This window comes from Sceloporus undulatus, chromosome 3 (genome assembly GCF_019175285.1).
Source record: "Sceloporus undulatus isolate JIND9_A2432 ecotype Alabama chromosome 3, SceUnd_v1.1, whole genome shotgun sequence".
Classification (NCBI taxonomy): Eukaryota; Metazoa; Chordata; class Lepidosauria; order Squamata; family Phrynosomatidae; genus Sceloporus; species Sceloporus undulatus.
This window is the reverse complement of record NC_056524.1, coordinates 150,490,228-150,516,069: the sequence shown is the minus strand read 5'-3', so window position 1 is coordinate 150,516,069 and position 25,842 is coordinate 150,490,228. Positions and strand designations below refer to the sequence as shown.

Sequence of the window (25,842 nt, the reverse complement as noted above, 5' to 3'; positions counted from 1 at the left end):
GGGCATGGGCTTGAACAGGTGAAAATGGATCTTATTGCATACCTTTTTGCCCAACTCAGCTGCATTGCATAATCAATCCAGACTCCTGATGTACTTTTTGAACCTACAATACTTTCCCGTCCCTCGAAAAGTACACCAAGAGTCTGGATCGGGTATGCGATGCAGCTGAGTTGGGCAAAAAGGCATGTGATAAGATCTGTTTTCACCCATTCAAACCCTGTCCATATCAAGGGGAAATAAGTGTGCGATAATCTTCTAAGAGATGGCAAAATGCTGCAGAACCAGTAGATTGGTGCTTGAACTCAACAAAATTGCTGACCCTTTTATGCTGGGATCATCTCCATCCATCCCAAGATGTAAGATCCAGGGCTCTGGGGGAGTGCACAGAGAGTTAATTCAACTCAGATCAAGCATCAAATCTGAGAAAGACAACATTTCCCCCCTCCAAATGGCCATGGATCATGGAAACCTGTTGCCAGCCAGTGTACACAGTATGGGTTAGGTGGACAAATAGCCTGACCTGGTATAATAAGGAATATCTGTTCCTAATAGAGTCACTCGAAATGAAAAGTACATAATCCAAGACCTATGTAGGGTAGCTTTCTGGCCACAGATGACATTGGCTGCAGCTCATTTCTTCCACCAACTTGTTGAGGTGCCAAGTGTATGTATTGTGAAAGGGTTGGCCGGTCTGGCCTCTGACCTGAGGATCAGTTAGGTACATAGAGGCCCTTTTGTGCACTGCTACAAGCTGTGCAACATTCGTAAAGCTCTCTGACCTGAACCACAATCTGCCTCTACAGCCTAGTTGCTGAACTGCCAAGGCCACTGGTTTCAGGTCACATCAGGGAATAGTTTTAGTAGCAGATGTAAAGATTCTCCCCTTTGAATGGGTATCACACAAGGTCAGTGAGCAAATCCTGTGCTAAAAATAGATGCCAGTTTCAAAGTTGGTAAGATTTCCTTTGTCGTCCCTGTCACTCTCTGAAGATCCATGCTACCTACAGCTCCTGGATAAGCTCCCAGGTAAGCCAAGCTGAGAGAATGCTGGACTGCCTTTCCCCTAATGCTAGCCCCTTTCCTTTTAATATGCTAGAACAGACAAACAGGGCAAAGGGCCGAGAATTTCCCTGTCCTGTCAAAGCAGCTGGTGGCTCCTGAAAACAATTTTTGGGCAGAGGAAAGATACCGATATTCATTCACTGGGGAACAAAATGACATCATTTAACATTCCAGAATATGATACTGTGAGTTCCACTTTTATGCCATTGGTTCAGGCTTTTAATACCTTTTATTCGGTTTATTGCTATTTTGATCCTTAAGCAGACAGAAATTTAAGAAACATTATATTTGGAGATCTTTTTGCTCTTCCCAGCTTCTCAGCTCTTCTAGTTCTTTCTTTTAGTACCCATACGCTTGCATCTAATTCTACTTCTATGAAAGCTGACTTGTGTCTGTCATTCAAGAAATTCTAAGGGTTTATACCTGGCAACCCAAGCAAAACAGACTTCATGTCAACCCCTTGTGCTGACATTCAATCAAAACAAAGTACAAACCCTTAGAAATGCTGGCCTGAAAAATATACCAGTGAGTGTAAGTGTAAGGGAAGAGTGCTTTAAAAGAGGCTACATTTGCTGTCATGGAAGTCGGTTGAAAACTATAACTGCAGAAGATCAAAACGTCACAGTCTGAAAAGAGGATGAACACCTAATGATTCACAATAGTAAATTAGTATTTCTTGGGCAAGTTCTTGGGGCCACATTCTGAACAACTCCAATTAAATCAACCAAGAATTGGTCTAGGATGTTTCTTAGATAATTTTTTTCCAGCCATAGATCTTCTTTTCATTTCCATCTTAATATAGATATCTTGGTGTGCCATCTAAGGGGTAGTCTTTTGTGTTCCATGATTTTAATTATTGAGCTTGTGCAGTTACTGCATCATTTGAACTGATGGAATAATAATAATAATGATGATGATGATGATGATAATAATAATAATAATAGGAACCCAAGTGTTTCCCTCTCGTCCTTGTAAATGTCAGATACAGAGTGGGACATAATGCGCCTTTTGGTGGTTGCTAGGATTTACAAAATAGCATGTGGTGAGTAACAACAGTAACATTTTATAATAAATAATAATAATAATATTTATTTGTATACCGCCCTCTGGCAAACCAATCCGGGCGGTTAACAACAATAAAATATAAAATGACAATTAAAAACACTTTATCCCTCCCCCCCTTAAGACAGTATTAAACAGTATAACATATTAAAACACAATATCAATGCATAAAACAACAATTAAAAACTAAAAACCCTGATATCCCTCTGTTGATCCTCAACCATCACTAAGATGGGGCCACAGGAGGAATGAGGGAATCAGGGAACCTGGGCCGGGATGGTTAATCTGGAAAGGCCTGCCGGAAGAGATCCGTCTTGACTGCTTTTTTAAAGCTGTCTAATGATGTTATCTGACGGATCACATCCGGCAGGTCGTTCCAGAGTTTGGGGTGACAGCAGAGAACGCCCTCTGGGAGGTCGCCGCAAGCCTAGATTTTAGAGGCTGTAGTAAGTTCCTCCCAGAGGACCGGAGAGCGCGGGGAGGATTGTATGGGAGGAAGCGGTCCCTAAGATAGCTTGGACCCAAGCCATTTAGGGCTTTAAAGGTGATAACCAACACCTTGTACTGGTCTCTACAGCATGAGTGCCATTTTGGGAAGTGGGAGAGTGGCATTCGCATCTGCTCCTATCTCTTTGGCTGTGTGTCCACAGATTTTAAAAACTAGGTATCATAGCTTTACCCTCTCCTCCCCCCCCCAAAAAAAAATAGTCAATGATAGGACTGCCCCTACAATTAAGCCAAGTTAGGAGGCAGCCCCAAGGCAACAGACTTTGGATGCCATGAAAGGGCAGCAAACTATTAGCAATTTATAGTGTGGCATAGTGGCTTGAGCTTTAGACTATGACTCTAGAGACCAGGGTTTGCACCCCCACTTGGCCATGGAAACACACTGGGTGACCTTGGGCAAGTCACACACTCTCAGCCTCAGCGTCACCATAAGTTGGAAATGACTTGAATGAACTGAACAACAACAACTTTTTGTATTGACATAGAGAGTCATTTGTGAGATTGTCTGCTTCCTATGTTAGAACAACTTGTCTGGCTTTTGGGATCTGCAATTGGCTGAGTGGGAGTTGCCACTTTCTGCTCCCCTCAGATGTCAAAAAGTCTTGGGTAGGCCTTGAACACTGCAGTTGATATTATTGAGTTTCAAGAGAGTAAACAAAAAAAATGTTTGCCTGATAGATTTTTCTTATCTGATTTTCATGCCCTGTGAATGAAAGACTTCCAGGTGATCAGTGGCCCTGCTGAGATCTTGCATGCTTAGGTCTGAGACTTCATTGATTGAGCCTATCTACCTGTAAAGTGGTCTCCTTCTTTTCTTACTGCCTTCTACTTTACCAAGCATTATTATCTTTTAGAATGAGTCATGCTGTCTCATGGTATGTCCAAAGTTTGACTGCCTCCATTTAGTCATTTTGGCTCTCCAGCAGCATTGCTATGGGACCATTGCTATGGTCTCAGTCTGATTCCAACTTAGCACACTGGACCCTAAAGTCCAAGTGTTTTCAAAGGGGGGCCGAATGAGCGTGGGCAAGAAGTGTTTAATTCGTTTTGTGACACCTGGGTGGAAGTGCCAGGAGGGCATAATCTGAAGGGTCTACAGTCTGGGAGAGGTGCCAAGCTGATCAAGTAGACAAATATTGCACTTCTCCTTAGTCATTTGGATTAAATGACAAACTCATTTGTGACTCTCAAACTATCTGGGAAGACATTGTTTGTGGCTTCATTTGGGTGTGTTGCGGATGTGGTCCTACACCTTGGGGCTTATGGCTGACTTTAGACCAGAGTACATCTGGGGTCATATGGGTTATCATTTACGTCCAAAATGTCAGGAAAAGGGGGCACTTGTAACAGGGGTGCATGTTGCTGTGATCCTGGAAGTGTCCCACTCCAGTAGATATGGATTAGGCGGACTCGTTGAGTGTATATGAACTGTCAGAAAGATCCCCAAAGAGCAGCATATATGAATCACCCCCTGCCATATGCACACACCCAGAACTGGAGCAATCTGTAACAAGCAACTCTCCTCTTTCCTTTTCCCTCACTCAGACTAATGTTGCACTTCCCTTCAGTTGGAAGGGACTGGTGTTCTCCAACCCTGTTATATCATTCTCCAAAGACTGGAGACCAGAATTCCCAGCTATTCAGGACACCGCTGAGGAAATATAAGCACCATGCAGGATCATCAGCCATGAATCCATTTAACAATAGGAAAATCACCAAATGCCCATATATTCCATGGAGATTGCTTTATTTGTGATTTTTGCATCTATGCAAATCCTGTCCTCAGTATTTCTTTCACAGTTCTTTTTGAAAAGAACTCTGTGCATCTCTTGCTAATTTCCTGTTTCTGACAAATTAAATGTAAAAACTGCCATCCTCTTAAAGCTTTTTATAGCATCTTTGACTGTGCTGTTTAACCATGCTGGCATCTTTTTGATTTTTTTGTCATGACAGCATCTGACAGCATCTCCTACAGTAGTCTGAAATAAAATAAGCTTTGTGAAGGAAGCCGTCATTCCTGACTTTCGTTCAGTTGTCTTTTAACTAATCCTCCAGTTTTGAAAACCTCTGTCTTCTGAAATAAAATGGGATTCTGTTGATATTTCTGAATAATTTTCCATTCACATACGTCAGGATGGGGACACTCAAGATATTCTAGACTTTAGCTCCCACAATCATTAACCACTGTTTGGAGCTTCTAGGAGTTGAAGTCCTGGATACCTGGAAGACCAAAGATGCCCCAGGCTGAAATATCTGTTGAATCTAATACCACTTGGCAAAACTTCATACTATCCAGCAAATGCTACTGCTTGAAACTGAATCAAGGATTGTCTCCCTTGTTGTCAGTTCCATACATAATTGATCAAAAGCATAATAATATTCTGTGACTAGACATTTCGCATCTTTAGCATAACTCAATTGCCACTGACCCAGTTAGTTTGAGGATAGCTGAAAACCAGCAAAAGATTTTTCTTTCTTGGCTCCTCTTTGGGGGGTTTTCCACAACCTCTCCAGATAACTGTCAGAATTTTTGTTAGTTTAGCAACATGTTGCTTCCGTTATAAAAATGGCCCTTTTAACCTCATATTTCTACCATAATGTTTCTACAGCCAAATTTGTTTATTTTACAGTTTCTCATTTGTCACACTCTGTGTTCTTTGGCAAATATCGCAATGGTAGGTCCAATACAACCCACTTGTCCTTTTGGTAACATTTAAAACCTAGTACTAAATATCTCCCGTCATTCTTATAGGGTTCTGATAAGCTCGGCAAAGCTATATGTAAGTAAGTACCAGACACAATTTCACCCACCTTGGTTTTCAGTCTTCTGGAATTACCATAGAAACACATATTTTATATTAACCTTCTTGGAACGGTTATATGTTGTGTCATTTTTCTGGCAACACTACAGTCTTTTTTTTTTAATTGTTTGCCTTTAGGCCCCATATACTCATTTTCAACTTTTATCTTACCCTCTTTTTATTGCCTATATTCATATACTATCTTAAATGTTCTGAAGCAATTAGATACTAATGGTAGTTTAGAGGACTGTAGATAATTGCTCCTAGTGGATGAATCATCCTGAACTGGATGCTATAGAGCTTCAGTTAGGCTCTTCTCTATTTATTTAAGAGCTGCTCAATCATCATCATCATCATCATCATCATCTTAACAATCTTCAACATTTGTAGTTCTAAGGGCCTGCAGTTCTATTAGAGGATTTAATGGCAGAGGTGGGGAATGTTTGGTTCCCCAGATGATGTTGGACTGCAGTTCACAATATTACTAGACAGTGGTGGGGAGATCATGGGAGCTGCAGTTCAACTCACTGAGGGGGAGGCACATGGTTTCCTCATCTCTGGCCTATAATATTTCTTCTGAGGTTAACCAAACAACCAAACAACACTTTTTTAAAAAATCCCATTCTTTTACAATGTTCTTCATCAACCATGGAATTTTCTTGCTTAGGAAACCCCCAAATCCTGAAAAACAGCCTTGGCTTCAGATGATTCTAGGGGCTAGTCTACAAATTAAAAATACACTCGATCTTCCACTTTTGCGGCTTTAACTTTTGCAGCTTTGATTATTTACAGATTTGATTAATATGTTTTCTCTAGGAATCACTAGGCCCTCCAGAGAAATTCTGCTGGAAGTTGACCATAGAGTTGCACTGGAGGACCTAAAGATTCCTAGAGAAAACACTTCTCTGGGCATTTGTAGGTCCTGCAACATGATTCTATGGTCAAATTCTGGCAGATGTTGACTATAGAGTTATGCTGGAGGACCTAGAGATTCCTAGAGAGGTGTTCTCTCAGGTTAAAAAAATACTGTTTATTTATTTGCAGTTTTCCTACTTTCATGGGGATCCTATTACCCTAACTTAGCAACTGTGGAGGGCCCACTGAACTTCTCCTTCCAGTTGAATTGAATGTGATCCAGCCACATGTAATTTGCAGTATTTCAGTCTTTTCGCACACACACACCCAAACTCCTTAGACTCTGTGAAAAAAGGCTTTGCCATTTTTACTGGAGTATCCTCTGAAATCTGCATAAATGCATATTATTGCCCATGTGGCTGTCCATCTGCTTCAGGTGCATTCAGACAGTTGTACATTTTCAGCAGAGGGGGAATGAATAGGTGTGAATAGATGCAAATTTGTGCAAGAAAGTGAACTAATTGTTGATGCAAATGTGCAAAAATGCACACCAATTTGCATAGTACTCATACATGTAGATTAGCCTTAGGTGTCAAAACCGAAATGTAAGGTATTGCACTTAGGGAAGAAAAATGAAATGCACAGATATAGGATGGGAGATACCTGGCGTACGGAGACTACGTGTGAAAGGGATCTAGGAGTCCAAGTTAGACCACAAGCTGAACATGAGTCAACAGTGCAATACGGCAGCTAAAAAGGCCAATGCAATTTTAGGCTGCATCAATAGAAGTATAGTGTCTAGATCAAGGGAAGTAACAGTGCTACTCCATTCGGCTTTGGTCAGGACTCACCTGGAATATTGTGTCCAGTTCTGGGCACCACAATTCAAAAAATATGTTGAGAAACTGGAGTATGTTCAAAGGAGGGTGACTAAAATGGTGGAGGGCGTGGAAACCATGCCTTATGAGGAATGACTTAGGGAGCTGGGGATGTTTAGCCTGGAGAAGAAAAGGTTAAGAGGTGATATGATGGCCCTGTTTAAATACTTGAAGGGATGTCACACTGAGGAGGGAGCAAACTTGTTTTCTGCTGCTCCAGAGACTAGAACATGGAACAATGGATGCAAGCTCCAGGAAAAGAGATTCCACCTCAACATTAGGAGGAACTTCTGGGCAGTAAGAGCTGTTTGAGAGTGGAACACACTCCTTCCTCAGAGACTGGTGGAGTCTCCCTCCTTGGAGGTCTTTAAACAGAGGCTGGATGGCCATCTGTCAGGGATGCTTGGACTGAGATTTCCTTCATGCCAGGGGTTGAACTGGATAGCCATTGTGGTCTCTTCCACAATGATTCCATGATTCTAGCCCCTGCCTTTTTCCTGGGAAACCCTGTCTAGTCCTTCTTTACTAGAAGGACAGCGGCAGGTCTATTCTTCAAAGGCGTTTACTAGACACATCTTACAGTTGAGGACCAGGAGGTATTAGGTCCACAAAAAGGTACGATTATTATTAGTTTTGCCACAGTGGCAGCCTTGCAGCACCTTGTTTTATTCTATTTAGTGCAAGCATGGAAGGGTCAGTTTAACTGCCTTACAATAAACATTCTATTAACAAACCACTGACCACTGCAATACACACAGCCAGATTTCTATGACCACTGGAATCTTCTGGCAAATCCATTTTTTAAAGCAGGGAGGTTTTACTGACTCCTGGCCAGAAAGTTATTTCAGCTTTCGGCAGAGAGAGCAAGTACAGCCTTACACAAAGGCTAGGTCCAGTTGTTTGGAGGCTTATTTTCACATCCTGGCAATGAAACCACTCCTGGCATAGAGATTTCCTTCCTCCCCACAAACCAACAAAACCCATTAAAATATCATCCAGGTTTCTTTCTAGTTACTTGGAAAAGCTTTTGTGAAGTTTAGCAAATGTAATTCCATGACTATTTCACAGCCTCAATGGCTTTTAAAATTTTCTTTAAAGGACCCAGTATAGACGGAAGGAGCTCTAGCTGCACCTCCTCCGCTTCAACATGAGGAAAACATAATAAATTGCCTACTTTTAGCATTTTGCTAACCTTTCCTTTCACCCAAAGCCAGTGTATACGTTTTTTAAAATCCAGAATCCGTGTCTGGATTAGATCATCCATTTTTAAAATTGATTTATCATACTATGTTACATTATTTTCTCTATAGGTCAGCATAAACCAAAAACACATATTCTGACAGGCAACAGGGAAAGGCTGAAATGCCTATCACCTATAATAATCTGGTTTAAGTCACCACTGCGGCAGATGACTAGTGACCACATGTAGATGACTGTGGGTCTTACTTTGAGAGTAACATTTAGACTGAGCAGACGCTTGGTGCATCACAGCCAATGTTTGCATTGACTACTAGTGTCTCCCTGCAGCATTTCCATGTCCTTTTGCCAGGATAAAAATGTTTGGCCCCAAAGTGGATAGACCTTGGTTCAAATTCTATTCATGCAGATAATTCTATTGAAGCATCAGTATGATTTACAGATGATGATCTGCATTTCTGTTCCACTCCACCTGTTTTCCTTAGATTTTGTCACTGGATTTCCATAGAGAGGTTCTGTGAGTGGATTTCACACAGGCACTTAGTAATAAATAAGGTCCTCAGAGGTGCTGGCCTGTACAGTAAAAGTAATTTAATAAACTTGAGCATCAGGCACAGAAAGGCATCTGTATATTTTATGGATACTATTACATATTTGATGCTCAGAGAATTAACTGTTCAGTCACACAGGATGTAGGGAACTGTAATTTCATCTGTGTCTGACGGGTTTCTGGCACTCCATATTCCATGGCAACCATTCCCAAAACACCAGCCGGGGGATAGCAGAGCCAAGGTTTGTAGGGGTTTACCGCCTTGACTTTTTAATTAGCAGGAATGATGACATCCCTGGCCATCCTCCTCAGAGTAGCCTGCTTCTTCTGAGCTGTACTGAAATCCTTACAGCAGCCTGTAGGTAACTGTTGTTTAAAGACAGCCCTCTTGAAGTGCAAAGTGTTTGGAGGTGGCTTCTTCTTGAATGGATAATTGAGAGCCATTTGCTTTGCAAACCGCTTGTTCTTGGTGGACATGGAGACAGACAAAACCAGTTCTCAGGTCAGAATCAAAACGCCTTTGAGATGTAGCTATGGGGAGTTTCATGATGAGCACTGCAGAATTTACCACTACACTGTGCAGCAGTTGCCACTGTGTAGCTCAGTACACTATACTTCTGCAACAACAAGGCATCCGCTATAAGTAAACTATAGTAATAGCATGTACAGTCCTACCTCCGTTCTTGCGGTTTTGGAAACCACGTCTCTCGCTTATGCGTGAGGGATGAACAGAGGGGGAAATAAAGGGGTGCGTGCTGAACGCGCCTGTATTCAAGCCAATGGGGCTTGAATATATGTGAAACTCTGTTTTCACGGGGGAGGTGGGTCTGGAATGGATCCCACGCAAAAACAGTGTCAACTGTATGCTTCTATACCACTTATCAGTGAACACAACATTCTCTAAGTGGTTTACAGTCTGTAAGCTAATTGCCCCCAACAAACTGGGTACTCATTTAACCTAACTACAAAAGGATGGAAGGCTGAGTCAACCTTGGAGCCCCTGGGATTCAACTCACAACCTTGTGGCTGCAGTACCAGTATTTAACAAGAGTGCCACTAGGGCTCCCTTATGATAAACTATGATCTTCAAGAAGTCCCATGACATGGCCCAACACTCTGAATGTACTCTAGTAAAGAATTTTAATTCTCAAGCATACGTTCTGAAAGTGCTATATAAACTCTTGATTTTCTTGTTCCTGTGAGTCTCCTGCTGCTTTTAATTTGGTACTCAGCTTTCAGTTTTGTTCTAAAGGCCCATTTCCAACTAATCTTTTAAGGCAGTTGTGAGGGTTTTCTGATTTTGCCTGAGCTGGTTGGGACCCCTTGAGACCACCTTTCTTCTCTCTCGCTGCCACCACTTCTTGATTTGAGTCCTCTCTCCTTAGCAATGCAACAAGACATTGCTGAAGATTCCACTTGCACTTTCTACCTATGATGTTGAATATACGCTTCCTTGCCTTTTCTCCAAATTCTGACTGAGCTAAGGCATGTGAAAAGGAGTGTGATATAGTTAGCGTACTTAAAAGGAAGGCTTTATTCTAAGTAAGAAAATTCTGTAGCAAAAGGGTATCTCTTTACATGAAGAATCATCTTGTTCCTCAGGCACAAACAGAAGTATAAATTACAGAGTAGATCATTTCAACCACATCAAGAAAAGAATCAAAACACCCTAATGCAAGTGGCTAGTACATTCTCCTAATGTTACTCACAGATCAGATGAGATTTGTAGCCCTTGATGTTCATGAAATAGCTGGGAGCCCGGATTCCATTGTCCAGCTTCCAGTTCTCCATGATCTGTTCTGTGATAGCCTGAGACAAAGAGCTTCCAGACATTTTTTAATCTCTGCCCAGAATCATCTCAAAGGTTCACACCTCTACCCGATAGTTCATCACAAACTGCCAGTTTGTGACACACCAACATGTGGGCTGGAAACAAACATGGGGCAATTACAAGGATTTCTGGGAGCCCCCTCCAAAAAACCCCATATATTTTGCAGTAAAATGTAGTATATTGAACTGAATGTTGTGGACTTAGGGCCTGAACAGACAGGCCAAAATAAAGCTGTTTCGGGTCATTTTGGAGGTATGCTGTTTAAAGGACATACACATCTTAAGAGGCCAGAAGCTACACCAAAGCTGCACTCTAGTCCTTAGGACTGGAGTGGCTTTGGCATGGCTTCCGACCTCTTAAGATGCATGTGTTATTTAAACAGCATACCTCCAAAGTGGCCCAAAGCAGCTTTATTTTGGCCTGTCTGTTCAGCCCTTACATTTGAAATACCAGGATTCAAATTTCTACTCAGCCACAGTTCTCACTGTTTATATGCAACAAAGCTAGGGTTTCCATATCTCCTCAATAGCCAGGTTTAACCTGAAACCTAGCCATGCTACATGATACCCATTTGGTCATTTGACCCAAACTCCAAACGTCCATTTTAATTAAAAAAATGTTTCTAGCCATTGTAGAAAATGGACATTGTAGAATGCCTCCATGGGCAACCCATGGAGGCATTCTTCTCTCTTTTTTTTTCTTGTAACAAAAACGTCTGCCTGGGAACTTCAGGCATGAAGGAAGCAAGAGCAAGTTCTACAAGCATCAGAGCACAAGAAGCAAGTGAATGCAGGCTGACCAGGCATCCTCCTTTTCCAGGACATTCTCTCCATTTCAACTTTCTGTCTGGGAGGAATTCCAAAATGTCCTCCACTTTGAGCATGCCTAAGAAGTATGAATTTACATTTATATTAGTGTGCCTAGCTCTTCTTTGGTAGTGACCTCCATTTTTCTTGATGGTCCTACATATTATGGCGCCTTGCCCTCTTTTGTGGTTAGGTCACCCTGAGTGAGTGACACACCACAAGCTTCCAAGGTGAGGGAGTGAGTAGGAGAGATGGGGGAGTGAGCAACGCAAGCACTGGAGTTCAAGAAGCAAGTGAGGAATGCTCTGCAAGGGTATGATGCTATCATATACATTTTGAGGAAAAATAAAATAGGTGAAAGACAGTTAGACTGTTTTCTATTTATAATAAAATATTTATTGTCCATCTCTGAAGGAAATCAGTTAATGCCATTTCTCTTTCAATTACTGTTGTTTGTCCTTACTCTACGTCTTGCCCTGTGAATTAGGTGGCCGACCATGGAAACCCACTGGGTGACCTGGGGTGAGTCATACACTCTCAGCCCCAGAAAGTCCTGTGACAGGTTTGTCTTAGAGTCACCATAAGTTGGAAATGACTTGAAGGCAAACAATGAGAACAATGCTACTCGCAGGGGCTTCCTGGGATATTTTTATGGGTTTTAGGCTTTGCCTTTCATGAAAAACTGATAGCTAAATCAAAGAAGACCTGATAACACTACGGCAAAATGTTAATAGCATAGTTGCTGTTCTTCTGTTCATACTACATTAGGAACGTACATGTCCAGTTGGTTTCTCCCTCCTTGTTTATCATCACAGCAATCCTGTAAAATAGGCTACTTTACTGTAGTTAGTTCCTCGTTCTTTGGGCCCGAACAGACAAGCCAAAATAAAGCTGCTTTGGGTCACTTTGGAGATATGCTGTTTAAATGATGCATGCATCCTAACAGACCAGAAGCCACACCAAAGTCACGCTTTGGTGCAGCTTCTGGCCTCTTAAAATGCATGTGTCAATTTAAAAAGCATATCTCCAAAGTGAGCTGAAGTAGCTTTATGTTGGCCTGTCTGTTCGAGCCCTTTGTTAATCACCACAGCTATCCTATAAGGTAGGTTTATTCAGAGGTACTGAGAGGGGCCATATTCACATAGTTAATTCCATGACTAAGCAGAGGTTTGAACTGGGTTTCCCAGCTTCAAGTCCAGCATTACAAATGTTACTCAATACTTGTTCTCTCAGATAACTGTCAAAAGTAGTTCGGAGTTTGAAATATAGTGATTTAAAAAATGTAACAATTAATGTGCCCACTTTGCATAATTAAAATAGTCCATAAAATAGCATCAGCTATTCAGAGTTCATGGAAGCAGAATACGGCAAGCCTACACAAACCCAATGTTAGTCTGTTGCAGCAAAAACAACTGATCCCATGGTACTTTGAAGACTAACAAATATTATTGTGGCACACAAGCTGTCATAGACTGCAGCCAATTCCCGCAGGTGGATGAAGAATCACCTCAGTTGGCAGATAATTATGCAACACCTTGGATGGGTAGGGACTGAAATTAGTGTGATCAGATGCAACTGAAATTCAGAAAGCACAAATGCTGATAATTAATTACTCCAACAGTAGCCAGTGGTAGCTGGATGGTAGTTAAGTGCTGATTAATAAATTCAGTGTGTTAAGTCACCAGGGCCTTTCCTACTAGGCAGCTGGTGGTAGAGGGCCTGCTAGGATGGGGCTGGAAGCAGACCAATAGAGCTAGAGGAGGCTTAGAGGTTTCCTAGGGAACGTAGGCCAGACATTTTCTCTCAGTATATAGACAACCTCTTATTGCTGCTGTTGTTGGCAATATGTGGAAGGCTTGTGCTTTATATAAGTGACCAAGAACATTTCAGGCAAGCAGAAAAAAGAATCTTTGTTATAGGAATTCTCCAGGAACATACAGCTGGGATGGGAGGAGATAAAGGCCCAGTACAGACGGGCAAAAAGTGCTGTTCTTGGGTCAGAATTAGGGTTCGGGAGCGTGCAGTAACTGCATGCTCTTGAACCATAATATGGAACGGCGGCATCATCATGGTGGCCTCCTGTCCACTGCACAGTGTCCAGACGTCTCTGACAGGAAGTGGCGTCATGGCGGCACCATCTCCTGTTTGCAGCACCGCAAAAAAGAAGTTGCTCTAGACAGGTTCTTTTTGGTAGTGCATCGGTGCTGCAGCACTGACTCGGGGTGACGGGCGGTGCGGAGCTGCCTGTCTGTTGAGCCCCAATGTCACCCTAACTATATGCAGGAAGAAACAGAGCAGACAAGACAAAAGAGGGATACTTCAGGTGGCACTGATTATCTGCCTTTAGCCATTGTCCCCGTTGAACACATCACATCGTTCTTGGTGCATTCTGCTTGTGACAACTGCAAGGAGGATAAGGAGTGGGGAAGAGGAATAAAGGATAGGTCATGTTTGTTGCTCTAAGGCCCATGCAACAAGATTGCTTTAAGGAACTAGAATGTTTCCTGAACAAAAGAAAATATATATGCCCTTTAAAAAAAGAAAGGTTTGTACCTACTGATTAGCCAACCTGCTGATGCTCCATTGTCATTTCTCTCTCTTAGGATGGGCATCTTTCTCTTTCAGATTGCTTTCACGTACCATAGTGTTACCAGGTAAAGAACATAACAGGGCACTTGTACTGTAAATAGTGGTGTAGAAGAGGAAATTTCAGTAGGTTTTGCTTTCCCAGAAGCTTGTCCGTGGAAATTCCTTCTTCCACATAAGCATTAAAGGTAGGGAAACCTGTCCTGCTTTCCACCTAGCAACCCGAATATGACATAAATAAACATTCTCTGCTGATAATGGCTAGATGCCACAGGAAAAAGATTGTCATCTAATTCTCTGCCTGCTAAGTCAGCATTGTATCTTTTAAAAAAAACCTTTTATAAAATATGAATGATACTAGAGATGCATCAAATATGTAGTTGAACTAACATTCATATTCGAATGAGAGATTTCCCCCAGAAATTTCTCCACCCGTCTTTTCTAGCAGCTGCTTATATGAAGTATTTTGGTCAAGAGTACAAACATTACTAGTACAGTGGGACCTTGTTATCTGCTGGAGTTTGGATAACAAAATCTGTGGCTGCTCAAGTCCCATTAAATATAATGGCAGAGCAAAATTGTGTCCCTAAAATGGAAAATCAAAGTTAGCTATTTCGAATTTATACTTTTTAAAAATATTTTCAAGCCGTGGATGCTTGAATCCATGGATAAAAAATCTGTTGATAAAGGGGGGGGGGGGGGAAACTGTACCTTATTTGCTCTTTATGAGAAGTAAGACTATATGATCTCAGCCTGAACAGTATGACGTTGGAATGTTTAACCTATGTAATGATGTCCCTGACAGAAAACAAGGCCAGTGGAAGGAAGGAAATACTTCCTTGCCTTGCCCTCATTGAAAAAAAGGCAAGCCTTTTTATCTGCTAGCCCTTCCCAAATCTGTCAGAGAGATGCTTTTCACTGTAGTAAAAAATCACCATGTACATTGCTTGCCATAAATAAGAAGCCTTTACTAAGGTACTGCAGTGACAAAAAAACATTGAGAAAGATTGTTTGTTTGGGATGCTTCTAACTACCCTCACCTCTTGCTTGTCACTGTTGCAGGGCTTTGGTTCTGTCCATTCCCCCACCCATCGAACACAGACTCTTGAGACCAGATGTCTTCGACTGCCCTGAAATCTGGGAAGATAAGTGCTTACGCAGCAGTTAAAGTAGACCCAGATGGGGATTACTGTACCCCTGGAGCATTTGACCTGGAGAGGCTCTTCTGGAAAGGCAGCCCAAAGTATACACATGTCAATGAAGTTTGGCCTAACCTCTACATAGGAGATGAGTAAGTTCTGTAAACACACAGCACAGGACAAGTGGCCTCACATGGCCTTGGAGATCATTATGCTTGTAATAACTGCATCACAAGGAAAGTGTCTTCCTGACATCTTAACCTTTGGGCTATTCTATGTAAACACAATGAAGTAGAGCGCTATATGAATCAGTAGGACAATAGATGAACAACCTGTAAAGAAAGGAGAATTCTGTGGCTGGATTTTTAGATGGAAATGTCCATGACACAATTTCTTCCTCTGCTGTAGTTCTGTTCCTACTTTAACTCAAATAAGGGCCCATACAGACAGGCCAAAATAAAGCCGCTTCAGGTCACTTTGGAGGTATGCTGTTCAAATGATGCATGCGTCCTAAGAGTCCAGAAGCCACGCCAAAGCCACACTCTAGTCCTAAGGACTGGACCACAGCTTTGGCACAGCTTCTGGCCTCTTAGGATGCATGCATCATTTAAACAGCATATCTCCAAAGTGACCCAAAGCAGCTTTATTTTGGCCTGTCTGTACGGGCCCTAGGTTAGTGTTGTCTTGAAATCCCTAAGAACATTGACTTGAACTGCTGTTTTTGAAATGGGAGAGACTTTCCAAAATAAATAAGAATGTGGGAAGAAGAGGATTGTCTGAAACCTTGTAAAGGAACTGACAAGCAACTAGGCATGTAATGTAAGAGCATGAGGGAAGAAATACGCAGTGTAACATGGGCATCACTTCCCTGCTGGAATTGTTAGTCCTCTACTTAGAGACTCAGCAATATATGCAGGGCTATGAATGCTCTGTCAAAGCAGTGATAAAGCACAAATCATGCTAATAGGTGCCAAAATCAAAACCTCAGGCTTCAGGTTTCTAGCCCCTATGACGATTAAGCTATGCTTGAAATCCTGATAAAGTGTCAAACAAAAGAGGAGTTACTGCCCAATATCTCTCCCACTCCATTAACAGAAGTGCAACACATTATACAAAAATAAACATGAATCTGTCGTTATTGTTTTATGCAAACCTTAGAATTTACCTTTTATGGGTGCAGCATTTTAAGGGAAGCGCGCAGCCAGCCTCTTCAGAGAGCCTTGACACTTTTTTTTTCTTGGAACAGGTGCTCCCAGTGAAGCACTGAATCCAAGCAGGGAATGTGATATCTACTCACAAGCAGGCTAAGTTCAGCTGAGCTCAATTCACCATGGTGGTGTTTAGTTAAATCAAGAAAGGGAAAAGAAAGAAAGCTTACTTTGCTCTTCAACAGCTAGCAGAGAGGTGCCTTGTGCAAATACCTTGGGCTGATTGCTTCCTTCATTTATCTGTCTGTCTATCTATCTGCAGAACCTTTATTTTATTTATTAAAATATTTATATTGAGGGTCATAGGGTTTTCTGGGGCTGAAAGTGTGTGACTCGCCCAATTGGTTTCCATGGCCTGCCACCTAATTTACAGGGCCAGTACAGTACAGTACAGTAGGGACAAACAGCAGTAGTTGAAAGGGAAAGGGCATGGTCTGATTTCTTTCAAAGATGCAGAATAAATATTTTATTATAAATAGAAAGCAGTCTGCTGGACTGTCAAGAAATTGCTGTGCTTCTCTAGGTCTTCAAGCAGGGAGACCAATCTCAGGGACAGCAGCATTGGATGAGGAGAAAACCTGATTTTTGTATGTGAAGTGGCTTTAAAACCTAGGCACCCATCTCCACCTATTCCTAGATGGTGCCAGGACTTCCTGGCTTAGCAAAGGAGTCTTTGTGTATGTGTTCCCCTTGTGTAATGTTGATGTACTGAAAGGCCAGGAATAAGGGAATGATTCTGGCCGGAGAGCCAGTGAGTGCATGCACTTGGACCCATTGTACCACTTGGACCAAGGCACCAGTTGCCTAGTTGCTTGTCAGCTCCTTCATAAAGCTTCTGGCAATCATTTTCCCCCAGTCTTATGTATGTAAAACACCAGCACTGTGACTTATGGGTCATCTTGTTGTACAAACCCTGACAGCAGCGCACGAGGGGGAATGTGGAAAGGAAATGCCTCAAGAACTAGCTGTGAGCCTTCTACAAGTCTGGAAATCTTCCCCACGTCATAGAATCATAGAGTTGGAAAAGACTCCCAAGGGCCATTCAGTCAAACCCACCACCATGCAGAAAGACACAGTCAAAGCACCCCCGACAGATGGCCATCAAGTCTCTGTTTAAAGACCTACAAAGAAGGAGACCCCACCACCCTCCAAGGCAATGTATTCCACTGTCAAACAGCTCTTACTATAGGAAGTTCTTCCTAACGTTGAGGTGGAATCTCTTTTCTTGTAGCTTGAATCCATTGCTCTGTGTCCTAGTCCCTGAAGCAGCAGAAAACAAGCTTGCTCCATCCTCAATATGACATCCCATCAAATATTTAAATATTGTCATACAAGGGCTAAGTGGGGTGCAGGTCCTACCAGGACTGGCAGCAAGTGCCATAGTTACTGGATTACTATTATCACTTGCTAGTCCAACTTGGGTTGTCATTTTCTTAGGAAATTATTGCACACAGAAAAACCAGCAGGAGAGACGCAGGATCTAAAAAGACAAATATGAGTCTTATCGCATTTACCTGTACCTGGGCTTGAGGGCATTCTAGAGAAAGCAGTGAGGGAAATCTGGGTTGTAGACGGGCTCCCTGGGTGAATACGGGCTGCCTACAGCCCGGGCATGGATAAATGCAATAACACCCATTTTTATCTTTTAGATCCTGCATCTCTCCTGCCGGTTTTTTCTATGTGCGATAATCTTCTTGGTTAGCTGGTTTTCATGCAAGTTCTGGGCCTAATTGTCCAGACTGCCCTCATATAATTTCACTATCATCTGACTCACAAACAGTTCTGAGCTGCTGCTAAGTCTTAATTAATCAATGAAATAGGAGTTGCCTGATCCATCTCTGTAACATAACATAGTCCTGCTCTTGGTCTTAAGTCGTGACCCTAAAATCTCAGGCAATGAGATACTGTGCAGCTGCCAAACCCTACTGCCTTTTGATTCACAGAATTGCCTCAGGCATCATAACAAGTGAGCTTAACAAACTATTTAAAAATAACAACACAGGCAAACAGCAATCAAAAGTGAGCAAATTCAAACCAAATTAATAATAATAATAATAATAATAATAATAATAATAATAATAATAAATATTTATATCCCGACTCTCCTTGCGGGTAACAACAGAATAAAATACAATCAGAAAATCAACAATCCCCCAATCTCCCCAATCCTCTATCCCTCCCCCTCTACAAATAAACAATAGTGAAAGCGGGTAAAATAAAATGGAAGCAAATTAAATTTGGGCAGATGAGACAGTTCTACTTTAAATGGAGGTCAGTCTGGGAAGGCCTGCCAGAAGAGATCCATCTTGATCACCTTTTTAAAGGTGTCAAGAGATGTAATAAGATGGATCTTCTCCAGCAGGTCAATCCAAATTTTTGGAGTGGCAATTGAAAAGGTCCTCTGGGAAGATGCAACCAACCTGGTCTTCTTTGGCTGCAATAGATTCTTCCCAGAGGACCTGAGTGTGCGGGAAGGGTTATATGGGAGAAGGTGTTCCTGCAAACCAAGGCGGTGATCTAAGACAATTGAAGACCAAGCTTCCAACAATGCTGCTTTAGCCAGACATCTAAAAATCACCCAGAAGCAAGGGGACACCTTGCTCTTGTAACTAAAAGTCAGGTTACTGAAAAGTTCCCTCAGAATGCAGGACCAAACTACAGGCTAGACACAAATGTATGTAACAAAACCCAATATTAAAGTACAAAGGAAAGGAAAGAAGGCAAGCAAGCAAGCTTCTTTAGGTTGTGTTCCTGAGCAGGGCAGTGAAGAGAGGGTGATACAGAAGATCCATTTCCTCTAGGGAAGGAAGGCTGCTTCTGCCAGAGAGGAGTCTGGCCTGAAGTGGGGAGGGGAGCAGCATGCCAAGCCTCTGCCCAAAAGCACAGCCTCCCCAAATTGCTTTAGGTTAAAAAGAAACAGACCAAAACTATGTACGTTTGTGGGGATGGTAGGGTTTGTAACGTTAATTTGTCCTGTGATGTTTTCTAAATGGATTTTGTTAAAGACACTGCCTAGAAGGGCTGAAAGCTTCATGAGCACTGTCAGACAGAGAATAAACAAAATTCCAGGTTCAGCGAGATGCTATCTGAGCCAAAAAAATTTGCTGGAGAGTTGCCAACCCCCCCCCCCCCAAACCATAAAGTCTGGAATTGGAAACGTGTATGGAAAACTAGAAATTTAAAAATCACAATGAAGGATTCCTACTTTTTTGAATGATGTAATCATAAGGAGTCTCACCACAATTCTATAGAAAGCACTTTAAAAAACAATAGTGTTACCACTTTTAGTTTCTACATTTTCAGTTCATTCACTTTTGCAGACACACTGGATAAATTAAAACAGACAGCATTTGTTGCCATGAAAAAGGCCACAACTTTACTGGTCGGAGCTTAAGAGGCTGGCCTAAGTATGGTCTGGATCCAGGCACTGGTTGACTTGTCTGGCAGCTGATGAAAACTAACTCACCCAGTGTGTCTTCTGGGTATCATTGGGCCCGTACAGACAGGCCACAATAAAGCTGCTTCGGGTCACTTTGGAGGTATGCTGTTTAAATGATGCATGTGTCCTAAAAGTCCAGAAGCCATGCCAAAGCCAAGCTCCAGTTCTAAAGACTGGAGTCCAGCTTTGGTGCAGCTTTTGGCCTCTTAAGAAAAGTGTGTCATTTAAACAGCATACCTCCAAAGTGACCTGAAGCAGCTTTATTTTGCCCTGTGTGTACAGGCACTCTGGAAGGACAGGCATGGGAATCTGTATGGGCAGAAGTTAATGCATTGGTTCCTTTATGAACTGGGAGTGGAGCAGAGCACCTGGCCCCAAACTGGGCATGGTTCCATTTCCCCTGCCCTCAAAGTCCAAGAAGGGGACACCCAAATGGATCTGTGAGTTGCACAAACTAGATCTAGGCCCCAAGCTAGAACCACCAAAAGGTTCTACCACCAATCCCCCGCAAAGGGGATTATTTAGCAAAAAATCAAAATAACCAAAACTGCCAAAGAACCGCTCTGTTAACATTTGGGCCCCATGCTAGAACCACACAGTTCAGAGGGCAAATCTGGAATCTCTTATCTTCTCCATCGGTTTGGCCTAATTCTGTCCCTGTTCTACTCCCAAACTGTTAACACTTCAGTATTAGAAGAGATTATGGTGAGGCTCCATACACCATAACTGAATTACTTTCCTATGTGCTCCTGTGTTCAGAAGTGGTGGCACAACTGAGGATAGGCCTTGCCATAGTTGCCTACTTGGTTCCAGAATAAGAGCAAATTCTTTTGATCACCTCAATGGTAAAAGAAGAATGACAGCCACCAATTCTTTCTACAGTCAGTGGCAGCCCCAGCTCTTTGCATTCCATGAAGCTTTGGTGGAGGACTATTCCTTGTTCATGCCTGAAGAGACACTATCATTATAGTTGAATTTTCACTATTTCCTCTGGAATTGCTTGCAACTCCAACAGCCCTAGCCAGATTACTTAAGTTTTTTCAAAATAAATAAATAAATAAATAAATAAATATTATTCACAGAAAATATGAATCGTCAGCATCAAAGAAAGGTCAAGAGGATGACCTGTTTGCAAAACATGTTCTTAAAGGGACGCATCTGAGGTATTTCTGCCACCATAAGGGAACCACATTTTGATTCATTTTCAGCTGCCCAGTCCAGCATAGAGTTAAGTACATGTAGCACTCTTGAAAATCAACTTAAGCCCACTTGGACTGAAGTGAGGCAGCTTTAAAGTTCTGCCTGTGGCCCTAGACCTATAAAAGGCTCCTTCACAACTCCTTGCTGCTTGTTGCAGTTGTTAAGTGATAGGCCTGCCAACTGTTCTTGGATTAAAGTGATACCTTAGTGCTATTCACCTGTCAAACTACTTTTTCTGCTTTGAAAACAGGAAAACTGCACTTGACCGTTACAGCCTTGAGAAAGCTGGCTTCACCCACATCCTCAATGCAGCCCACGGCCGGTGGAATGTGGACACGGGGCCAGAATACTACAGCGACATGGACATCGAGTACCACGGCGTGGAAGCAGATGATCTCCCTACCTTCAACCTTAGCCAGTTCTTTTACTCTGCTGCAGCGTTCATTGATAAAGCACTCCAGAATGAGACAAGTAAGGAAAATAGGTCTCAGCTCAGATTATTTGCAAAGGAGTAGCCTACATAGGCCTGTCAAGAGAATTTTCTGTAACCTGAGAAAATTGCCATCATTCTTTGAGTTCTGGTTGTAGTTAATGAACAAGTCAGTCCAACAAAGGGCTATTAAAAAGTGTGTTGAACCTGTGGGGGGGATGGAGGATATTTATTTTTCTGGTAAGACAGACTGAAGGTATGCACATGTGAACCATTACTTTAACTTAAAACCCACTCAAACCCACTACCGTACAATACCTTTACTACTGGGTTTGCATTGAGGGTCGCTTTCACATTATACTCAGTTCTAATATCACCTACAAAACAGGTATTTCCACTACTGTACTATGAGCTTCAGATGAACTCTGAGGAAGATAGAACTCAAAGATGATAAAGTCTGCAAGTCCTTGCTTACAACGTTATAGGAGAATCAGGTCCACAAAGCCACTAAAGTAATCTTTGAGCTGATCTTCAGAGAAGAGTTGGTGAGGAGGAAAGAAGCTGCAAAGTGGGGGTCTTGATGAAGCACCAGAACTCTTCATCGTCTTTCTCATCACAAATGTTAACAATCCTGTACACGCCTGATCCTCAGGGATAGTCCTTAGCTAACAGGAACACCATAGCAGCTAATACAAAACATGTTACCTGGGAATGAGACCTATGAGTGATCAGTTATCCTAACTCCTTTTCCTATTACCTTCTCATCCCCTTGCCATTTATAATATCATGTACTGTATCATTGCAGAAGATAGCCATGGTTATAAGTGGCTTTGAAAGTGAATTCTGGCTGGAAAATAATGGGTGATCATTATTCTACATAGATTTCCCAAGAATGGTAATCCAAAAGTGGTCATTATTGACTATAGCTTAATACAGAGTACAACTTTTTTGTTAACATTGGGAGAAAAATAATGGTTAAACACAAGATTTGTATGTAACTTCTCTCTCACAAATCATTGTAAGAATGTACTACCAGTATATATGGATGGGTCTTCATTTCTCTCATTGAAGAATGTGCATCTTAATCATATGAATGTTTATTGGGAAGAGAAGAGTTTTTCATATTGATCTGTGAATAGGAATGCACTTGAAAAGATCTAAGGGTTTGAGACTGTGAAACAGATACACATTAGAAAGGACTTAGGTGGGAACTAAGGTGCATTACAGACCACTGGATTGCAGCGGTCTCCCGCTGCCGCCGCTTGCAGCATCCGGGAGCCGCAGCGGCCAAAGAAATCGAGCTCCTTCCTGGGCCCCGGAAAGGACGTTGCGAGGCGCTAGTTGCGCACTTGCTGCATCACTTCTGGGGTGCCACATGCGGACGCAGAGCGTCCGCTACGTCAATATGGCGGCGCCCGTATGAACAGGGCGCCGCCATTTGTTACGGACTCTGTCCATAATAGGACAGACTGGGACGTCCTCAGGACATCCCTAATGGTGGTCTGTAACCCGCCTAAGAAAATCACAGTACAGTTGGCCCTCCATTTTCACAAGGGGACCATTCTGGACTCCCTCCCCCCCCATGAAAACGGAAGCTCATGTATATTCAAGCCCTCCGTGCATTTTCAAGGGCGTGGATCTGAGATCCGTGAGTTAGGAAGGGTGACTGTAACCCACTAATGATAATACTAATATCTAACATTATTCAAAATAAGTTCAGAAAATTCAATATATTTTGATTTACATATGAACAGATACCTGTCCTATCCTGTATTTTAACTCTGAGGAGGAGAGCATAAGCAGAGTACTGAGCAGTAATTTTCCAACCTCACTTTATTTATTTTACTACAAAAGATATGAAGGGCTATATGGAGTGCAGAATGTGAATGGTGTCTCTCTTTTATTCCCTTCCACAGGCAAGATTTTGGTACACTGTGCAATGGGTCGCAGCCGCTCAGCTGCCTTGGTCCTCGCCTATCTGATGATTTACAAGAACATGACAGTGGTTGATGCCATAGATCAAGTGCTCAGACACAGGTGTATTCTTCCAAATCGTGGCTTCTTGAAACAGCTAAGAGAACTGGATATAAAACTAGCCCTGGAAAGGAGCAACACCACCAATGGGATCAACTCCTCTGCAAAACAGGGGACCAGCACTGAGACGGAGATCTAGCTTTCCCTATACAGTATGTGCCAAAAAAAACCTCCAAGTTTCTAAGAAAGGATGTGAAAGTTTTAAACAATGAGGTCAAGAGAGTCATTTGTTACCAAGTCAGGGCAGGGGCAGGGAAAGGGTATGGAATCAATCATATTTGAGGTGCCTTAAGGATATTTTTACCATGAAAATGCAGAGGCAGAGAAAAATGAAGGACAGCAAGACAGCCTTAATAGGAAATTTGAAACACATGAGGGAGATGGCTCTTAAAATGCTGCTCTGCAGAGTTCCGTTTTATAGTGGAGCAGTTGGTAATGAATTCTTATGATTGTGTTCTGGCTGAGCACTCTAACGCCCCAAAAGTCCACATTCTGAGCATAAAAACAAAAGGACTGGGATCTACAGACTTCACTGCTGGAAACTGAATAGCCACTTACCTTATTGCTGTCAATTTGGAAGCAATACAATTGCTTTGCTTACAGCTAATGCTGCACGTCTATGCATTTTCTTCTATCTCCATGCCAATACATGTTGGTGAGGCTGAGTGCCTCTTCTAGATGAATTTAACTAGGTCATCTGTCGGCTAGATTTCTTTCTAATTTCACCCTCAGTAGTAGTATATGGGGCTATTTTGTATTTGCACAGATTAAAATAAACAGGTGCAAATGGGCAGTGATCGCTTTCCTTCCCTCTCGGGAAATACAACTTTAAAAAGCTTATTATCATACTTGTACCCATGACAAACTTGGTACCATAACAGTTATAGGTTATTAAGAAGTATTCTCTGCTGAAATTTAAGGAATATAATTGGCTATAGCTGAGTTGGCTGCCATTAGCTATTATAGCACTCATTTAAAAGAAAGATTATTAATAGGAATGAAACATTAGGAAAGGATTCTATATGCTGTCCTAGTCAACTACCTGTCACACAGGTCACAAAAACCATTAGCGCATTAGTCAGTGGGCAAACTCACCATCACCAAGAGTTCAAATTGAAATGTTACTTGTATGAGCCTTCAGTCTTAACTCATTCACTATCCAACAGGGACAGTGAAGTGTGCAGCCTTTCATTTAAAAAAAGTACTTCGAATACAATGAAGATGTCCCCCTTGCACTCTGCCTCCAGAACACCAGTTCAGAGGCCAGTACAAAATCAATACAGCCACCATGTTTTCCTACCAAGTACCAGTTGGGAAAGATGCACAATCATGGAAGCCAAGGTATAATAAGCATGTATGTCAAAGCCACATGAGTAAGCATGAGTGTGAGTGGCAAGGACTCTATAAGCCAGTTTGTAAACCGTGTAACAGCAACAAAACCTTTAATCTTTCATAGTCTTAACACAATGTACATTCCCACATGAAATGCTTTCCTATGGGATACCGTTTATATGTTCAAGCATTTCCAGCCAATCTCCTAGGCCCCCATCTTTCAGCTAAAAGAGCCATCTGGATCTCATCTAACCAGAATCATCATCCAGTGAGGCATTCCACATACAGAATGTTGGCAGCTTCCGCCAAAATAAATTCAGACTATCAGCATATCCCCAGATAGTCTGATACATTCTCATTGTTTCTTATAAATCTGGGCTCAGTATCCTCTGAAGGTTTTAAGATGTCTAGAAGAAAGCCCAATCTCTTGCTCATTTTCACTCTTCATAAAGAGCTCCCCAAATCACACCAAGGCCCATCTCACCATACAAGGGCCTGTTACAGACTGCCAAAATAAAACTGCTTCGGGTCTCTTTGGAGGTATGCTGTTTAAATGAAGCATGCATCCTAAGAATCCGGAAGCTGCACCAAAGCTGCACTCCAGTGCTTAGGAATGGAGTGTGGCTTTGGCGCGAACTCCGGACTCTTAGGACCCATGCGTCATTTAAACAGCATACCTCCAAAGAGACCCGAAGCAGCTTTATTTCAGCAGTCTGTAACAGGCCAAAGTTTCTCCTTAAAAAATTCCTTTCCTCCCCAAGGACCAATATTCAAATGACCCATCTTCTTTTCTGTACATTAGGGGGGAAATCCAATTCATATACATCATCTGTACTGACTTGACTGTGCTAGTAACTATAAGATATTGCTACTGGTTGAGTGGCACCTCTGCTACCTACTTCAAAAGTAACTGCTACTGGTTTAT

The 25,842-nt window shown here is 42.1% G+C and overlaps 2 protein-coding genes across 3 annotated transcripts in view; one reads left to right on the top strand and one right to left on the bottom strand.

The window, feature by feature from the left end:
* The window catches only part of SAMD8 (sterile alpha motif domain containing 8), a 324,372-nt gene that overhangs the window by 166,090 nt on the left and 132,440 nt on the right, over positions 1-25,842 (bottom strand). The window lies entirely within an intron of this gene.
* LOC121926248 (dual specificity phosphatase 29) lies at positions 903-24,568 on the top strand. 2 transcript variants are annotated; one of them, XM_042459062.1, is made up of 4 exons: positions 903-1,026; positions 15,198-15,426; positions 21,372-21,592; positions 23,468-24,568. In XM_042459062.1, the coding sequence occupies exons 2-4, from the start codon at positions 15,251-15,253 to the stop codon at positions 23,722-23,724; spliced, it is 654 nt and encodes a 217-aa protein (XP_042314996.1). In that variant the 5' UTR covers positions 903-1,026; positions 15,198-15,250; the 3' UTR covers positions 23,725-24,568. The 2 variants fall into 2 exon arrangements, with proteins under 2 accessions (XP_042314996.1, XP_042314997.1); XM_042459063.1 differs by lacking the exon at positions 903-1,026 and adding an exon at positions 14,303-14,323.

What these genes read in the sequence shown, in the direction of transcription:
- LOC121926248 (XM_042459062.1), top strand. Translation starts at nt 15,251, where the DNA reads ATGTCTTCGACTGCCCTGAAATCTGGGAAGATAAGTGCTTACGCAGCA. An exon ending in AACCTCTACATAGGAGATGA is followed by an intron (nt 15,427 to 21,371) that starts GTAAGTTCTGTA and finishes CTTTGAAAACAG; the next exon opens with GAAAACTGCACTTGACCGTT. An exon ending in AGCACTCCAGAATGAGACAA is followed by an intron (nt 21,593 to 23,467) that starts GTAAGGAAAATA and finishes TCCCTTCCACAG; the next exon opens with GCAAGATTTTGGTACACTGT.